This window comes from Stegastes partitus, unplaced genomic scaffold, assembly GCF_000690725.1.
Source record: "Stegastes partitus isolate 25-593 unplaced genomic scaffold, Stegastes_partitus-1.0.2 Scaffold359, whole genome shotgun sequence".
Lineage (NCBI taxonomy): Eukaryota > Metazoa > Chordata > Actinopteri > Pomacentridae > Stegastes > Stegastes partitus.
This window is the reverse complement of record NW_007578090.1, coordinates 475179-482172: the sequence shown is the minus strand read 5'-3', so window position 1 is coordinate 482172 and position 6994 is coordinate 475179. Positions and strand designations below refer to the sequence as shown.

At 42.6% G+C, this 6994-nt stretch overlaps 1 protein-coding gene across 1 annotated transcript in view; it reads left to right on the top strand.

Moving 5' to 3' along the window:
* gabrb2a (gamma-aminobutyric acid type A receptor subunit beta2a) overlaps nt 1–3952 on the top strand; it is a 31120-nt gene extending 27168 nt beyond the window's left edge. Inside the window, exons 6-8 of the mRNA XM_008284461.1 lie at nt 1578–1822; nt 2298–2438; nt 3596–3952. Of these exons, the coding sequence (XP_008282683.1) occupies nt 1578–1822; nt 2298–2438; nt 3596–3952 (743 nt within the window). The remainder of the gene's footprint in view (nt 1–1577; nt 1823–2297; nt 2439–3595) is intronic.
* Nucleotides 3953–6994: the final 3042 nt, after the last annotated feature.

Here is a 6994-nt window from a genome sequence, read left to right as displayed (position 1 = left end):
TTTTTTTTTTTTTTTTTCTCTCTCATTAGCTCTAAGCATGTGTGTGATAGCAGAGTGTGATAGGCTGCCTGGCTAAATGTCTGTTGTTCAGAGATGACTATATGCATGACTCATGCAGAGCGAGAAGCGCTGCAGCTCGACCTTGAAGCGTGCTGTCTTTCTCTCTGCCTGTCTGTCTATCGGAGCCTCTCGCTGGCTGGAGATCCTGGCTTATCAGAGTCAGATCGCAGCCAAACTACAGCCGAAACAAAAGGTGGCGACGTTTCCCGAAACACACCTTACACGTTTTTACAACCAATGTCAAACTAGCAGCAGAGGGGGATGGCTTTGAGCCGTATGTGTGTCGCTCTTGTCACACACCATTTGTTTTTCCGAGGTGGGACACAAGCAGGTTGGAGCCCCAGACGGTGCGTTTGGAGGGTAACGTGATTTAAAGATGTGCCTGCCCTCAGCGTCCTGCAGAACGTGCAGGAGGAGAGCGCAGCCAATGAGAGGCGAGGCTCCGCGTTACAGTGACACTGCTGGCTGCTGGGTTATTTATAATACGTGTGAATCTGACCAAATGCAGATTGTGCAGGCAGATGACTAATGTATCAAACACAATGCGTGTATGTCCCAAAAAGAAAAAAGAAAAAAGAAAAAAAAAAAGGTGAATCGTGCTGTGACTAACAGCAGATGTTTACAGTAGCAATGTGGTGCTTTTTCATATGGCCTACAGTTTGTTCTGTGTCCTTTTGGATACATGATTGGTTATCTTACTGTGTTGTGAAACACACGTACTTGCAGTCTCAGGAGGATTTAAGGGATTGTTTGAACCATATGGGCTCACATTCTTTCAGGCTTTTCCGTTTGCTATAAATACACATTATATAATGTACGTGATATACATGAATGCATGTGTACTTTGAAGATGAGCACCTGCTCTCGGTTATTTTGATGTCGGGAAAATTCGAATATAACATCATTGAATGCTTCTTTTATAACATACATATGGTTCTTCAAATGGTGAGCTGCATCTTTAGGTCTAGCACAATGCATCATAGGTGGGAAATGATTTTGGACTCGTTGGAGCACGGTGGTGCTTAGGGCTACATGCTAACACAGTGATGTCATTAAGATGCCAGATTTAATGTCTATATCACTGTAGTTTAGCATGATAGCACTCAACCCTAAGTACAGCTACTCGTAATGGGAGTGTCATTAGTTTTTGTGGTATTTGGTCATAGAATTTTGGAGTAATTACGCAAAAGGTAAAGTGAATCGCTGAAATTGGATCCATTCTGAGGGAAGCATGAGATTTCACTCAAACCTACAAATACCAACCTGCTGCAAAGTTACAACGTCTCCAAAGTTTGAAAGTGTTCATCCTCTGAGGAGAGTAAACTTCATCTTAGTCCATCTAACAACTGTCGAGATGTTTCGCTCTGGACCAGAGCAAAGACGCTTCAAGTCCTGTTAAAAATGAAATGCATCTTTGAGTCCATCTAACATCCATTTTTGTGCAAAACAGATGATGGAAAAAGAAATGTCTCAAAGCGTATAAAAGTCTCTAAACGTGTGACTCCGCTGATCTCCAGGGATCACTACGGTGCTGACCATGACCACCATCAACACCCACTTGCGAGAGACGCTCCCTAAGATCCCCTACGTCAAGGCTATTGACATGTACCTGATGGGCTGCTTTGTGTTTGTGTTCCTGGCCCTGCTGGAGTACGCCTTCGTCAACTACATCTTCTTCGGCCAGGGCCCCCAGCGGCAGAAGAAGGCGGCTGAGAAAGCAGCCACGGCCAATAACGAGAAGCTGAGACCCGACCCCAACAAGGTGCGTGTGCAGCGGTGAAAACGTCCTCTCGAGGTATCTGTGCTGTCTGTTAATGTGTGTGTTTGTTTCTGTGGGAGCAAATGACTTCTTCTCCTCTCAAGGTCAATGTGATGCTGTGATCAACGCTTGATGTCCTTTACCAGCACTCTTTACTCCTGCTCTAGCTCTCCATTTTCTCACTGGTGTAGCCTTGTGTATCAACTTGATTATTCAGACTAGGATCTGAAAGAGTGAATGCAGAAGCAATGACTGGCTTATACTTTATCTCCATATTTCTGTGTCTCCCAAAGGGCAAGGCGCTTCGGAAAAATCACTGGCTGCGGTGCCAAAGCCTTCTCTTTAAATTTTATTCAGCTGCTAAAGTTAGCAAGAACAACAGCAACGTAAAAAGAAAAAAATAAAACACCCTTTCCTTCTGAGTGTGGCAAGCTACGATTTCCCCCTAAGTAACAGTGCTGATTTTGTATGCTTGCAGTGGCTGGTGGGAAATGTAGTTCAGAGAGATGATGCTCTGTATGCCAGAATGAAACAGAGGGAAATTGACGCATATGACTCGATGTGGGATCCCATCTTTGTGGACGATGCCGCATTAGGACTAGGCGAGCAAAGAAATAAGGTACTGGAGGTTTTGAAAGTCAAAACTAACAATGTCATCAATCTGAATCAATCCAGATCAGAGGAAAATGCTGTAGTTTTTGTGCATTTCTTTGATTTTTATAGAGTTTTAAGGCAACCTTGATCATCACTCCCACCATTGTGTTTTTTCCCTCTCTTGGTTTGCTCTTCATGCATTTTCCTGACAAACATGGCTCAGCAGTTTGATTTCTGCAGGCATTAATTTAATCTTAACTTGGGCTGTACATCTGAATTAATGGGAAATGATAAATATGGCAAGAGAAAAAAAAAAAAAGAAAACAAAACATCAGTAGCTTCTCCTAAGATAATATCATCCAGATACAAATACTGTACAATCTCTGAGGCAATTGATTAATCTCTTAAAACTAAGTGAAGCAACTGGGGAAAACAAAAAAAAAAAAAAGAATCGTCAGATAAGAGAAAGAAATCATTTGCAGTTTGATGAATAGTACCAACAAAGTGGCTTCGATTCAAAGTGAGTTACACAAAAATAACAAAATGCATCAAGCTGACATTTGCAGCAGGACGGGATTGGATTATAGGGATGTTTTTCCTCAGAAGTCAGGCTATGGATGAAGAAATGTTGATCCGAATTCACTTCCCACAACGTCCTTCCTGACCTGCCCCGAACCTTTTAGCCTCTCCTCCATCTTTGCAAAGTCCTTACTATTTCTCTCAACCTTCTCCTGTCACATTTTGTTTCCTTTGCTTTCTCTTTTTTTATTCAGTTTGTCTTGTGAATCGGCAGAATTTTAACCACATTCTGGTTGAAATTCTGAGATGACAATGAAGATTTCTCCATGAGAATTAGTTTGTGGAGTGCGTTGTGCTCTTCCAGGAATGTTACCTCATAGTCTTGTGGTCGTATTATCACTCAGATATTGATTGACAAGATGATCAATGATTTATTTAGTGCTTTAAAAGTGATTTAAAAAATTTTCTTCACTGTAAGTAACACAGTTTTTGACTCATTTGCATTACCCATTCTAGCACCTCATCAGTATTTTTACACAGTGAATTGCTTACTGATCATTAGAGCTATGCTTGTTTTGACTTTAGAAAAAAAAAAAAACACACTCAGATTTCCCCTTGGCAGTAACTTCTCATGGCTCCACCTGTTTTTACACCTTCACACAGATGACCCCCGACGACAACATCCTGTTCAGCACCCTGGAGATGAAGAATGAGATGGGTGGTGCCGGGGATCTGTCCCGGGGCCTGGGAGCACCCGGAGACCCCCGCAACACTATGCTGGCTTATGATAGCTCAACACTGCAGTACCGCAGAGCAGCCATGGCCCGCCAGAACTATGGCCACAGCGCCTTGGAGCGCCACGCCCAGAAGAAGTCGCGCCTACGGAGACGGGCCTCCCAGCTCAAGGTGAACATCCCAGACCTGTCCGACGTGAACTCTATTGACAAGTGGTCCAGGATGATCTTCCCCACTGTCTTCTCCTTCTTCAACGTGGTCTACTGGCTCTACTACGTCCATTAAACCCGGCGGAGTCCGGCGGCCAGCTCGTGGCAGGCATGTAAAGAAAGGGGGTGGGGGTGGGGGGGGTGGGGGGGGGAGCGAGAGAGAGAGAGAGAGAGAGAGAGAGAGAGGGGAGGGATTTAGGGAGAAATCAGGAAAGAGAGATGACGTGAGATGAGATGAATGAGAGGATGAACAGTGCACCGACTTTTTTTAGCTGGTTCGTTTTAGGAAAAGTGAGGAGAATGCAAAGACTTTTAGATGGACTGCAGCAGCACCCAACACTTCAGTCAGCAGTGACTCTTTTAGGATTTTGGGAAACACCTTAAAGCGACTGACAAGCACTCGAAAAAAGAAGAGTGAGTTTTAAAAAGACAGAAATGGTGCCTGTTCCAGAATTTCAATATATCACTAATATTTGTCATTCGTAGCTTACTCTCTGTGGATCAAATATTTATGCTTGTGTTTGCATATACTTTAAGGATTTCTTTTGTTTAGTATCTATTTACTTCGTAGCCGAGCTGTCTGCATCCAGGAAAGCTTTATAAATGATTTTAAAGGAGTCATCCTTGATAGTCTATTTTCCTATAATTACTGTATATCAAAAACATCCTTTAAAAGCATGCTTATGTTTGATTTCATTTGCATCTCAGCCATGATGATGACGGAGCGCAAAGCATTTTAGTTTTTTTCCTAGTTGAGGTTATTCTGTCAGTTAAAAGTTTGCAGCTTTGGCGTGGATGGTTTGAGCGTCGCTGGATGACAGCGGGTGGACAGCAGGGGGCGCTCTCCTCTCTGGACGTCCCTGTGGGGCTTTAATGGTGCCAATGCTGAACAGAAAAAAAAAAAAAAAAAAGTTTCCTCAGTTTGTTAAAGTCCCACATTATCTGGTGAAAGAGCAGAACTGTGGACACTGACGCTTTGGCCAAGTTTATGTTTTTGCTTTTTCGCTGTGCTGACAGAATCAAGTCCATTTCACCACGTGTATTTATTTGTTTACTTCTTTATTTATTTTGCTTAAAGAGAACATTCGACTCCGTGCTTTCTGCCATCGCGTGGAGGAGCTTCAGAGGCGGAGAATGGCTTTAACATGACTTAAGCTGGTGTAAGAACTTTTCTGATGAGCTGAGTTTCATTGCGACCAGAGTTGCTGCATAAATATGGCAATCCACAATCATCATTATCAGTAGAATTGAATGATAGAAGTATGATGCGTTCCATTGTGATTAGGTTTCTGTTTTGAAAAACTGTAGATAAACATAAATCATGTTTAAAGAAAAAGAGATGATTCATTTTTATAAATCAATACTCACATTATTGTGTAAATATTATGGATTTATTCTATTTAAATGGGTCTTTGTTGTTGTTTTTCCAGTTGAATTACAGATCAAATGTTCCATTCAGTCAAAAAACAAAAAAAGAAAAAAGAAAAAAGAAAAGAGCAATTTAACTGAGGAAAAAATGAAAACACAATTCACAACTTTGCTGACTCTGTACTTTTGGGACTTTTCTCTCTCTCTTTTTTTTCTTTTTAATGGACTCTAAAAAGCATCTACTTGCTGAAACTAAAGCACTTCCAGACACCAGTGACTCTTGGGTCAATGTTTTGCTCTCTAGAAACGACTTAACAAGGACCCCACTATCCAGGCATTGAAGTCAGGCATATTTTGTACAAAGTTTCTGTAAATTCCAATTGTAATATTTCATAATGACTGTAAATATCTTGTGTAATGATTGTCAGCAATTATGAAGATGTATCTAAATTCAATTAAAACTCAATTCAGTCTATCACTTCAATAACAGAGTACATGGGTGGCGGTTTAATGTGTCCCGTGTGAATGCGAGGCTGATTGCTGGCTGTCGGGCTCATGGCTGATTGAGTGTCTGAATGAGCGAGTGAACAACTAAACCCGACACAGGGAGTGAGTAGGCGAGCGAGAGAGGCGAATGTTAGGGGTGAACAGGGAGATGCGAGCGCTGCAGCTGGGGACTATTGGCTGCATAATGGATGGAGAGGCAGAGGAGCTGGAGCGAGAGGCCGCGGTGGTGGTCTGGGCTGAGTGCGATGGGCTCGGCTGGGGTTGGAGCAGGAGCCGAGCTCGACCCCGGCCTCGGGGGACATTAACGCAGAGAGCCATAGATATGGAGGCACTCTGTGGACTCAACTGCGGCCCTCTGGCTGCAGGGGCCGGAGCTCCTGCTACAACAACAACAGCAAAAAAAAAAAAAAAAGACAGGAAGAGAAAGGAAATAAAGGCCAAGAAAGAGAGCATGTCCACCCAAGCAACCATCCATGCCTCGACCTCGAACTGCATCCTCCTTTCAACTCAACAAACCGACTTGCACTCTACGCTGCTTCCTGACCCGACCGCTTAAATGGAGGCTGGTGAATATTTGATGGTGCAAAACCCTGAATATTTAATATTTAAAAAGGGATTTTGTTCTTTCGGGGACTAATGTGCAGCTAATGTTTGATTTTTTTTTCTTTTTTTTTTAACTTAGAGGACCAAAAGAACACAATGAGATACCAAGTGTGGAAATATCTGATGAACATTATGAATTAGAAATAAAGAAAAGTTGGATTTTGAGTTTTCTTACATGGTTTAAAATACATAGAAAACCTTAAATGTGCAGCAAGCAGGCTTTTGAACAATGAACGTACAACGGAGAGAGACTTCTCGTGTTTTAGTGTGTCGAGCTGGAGTTTGTTTTGGAGAGAGCAGAATCATGCTCTGGGAAGGACTGTGCGTGTGAGCAAATGTGTTAATGTGATGCTTCTGGGAGTAAAAACCATCTAAAAAAAAGCCAAATAGCTGTAAAAACTGATGTAACGTGACACGAAACCTTGTTCCTGGTTCCTCCATGCTTTGGTAAAAATCCGCTCTAAACCGCTGTTGCCCCTCAGTATAACAGATGTATTATCTCACTACAGTAGACAGATGGTTTGTGCTAAATTGGCCCTCTCTCTCTCTCTATCTCTCTCTATCTTTTCCTTTTTCGCTTTTCAAAAAGGGCATTAGTGATGACATGTAAGAAAGCGAGAGGAGGGAGGGGGGGGCAGGA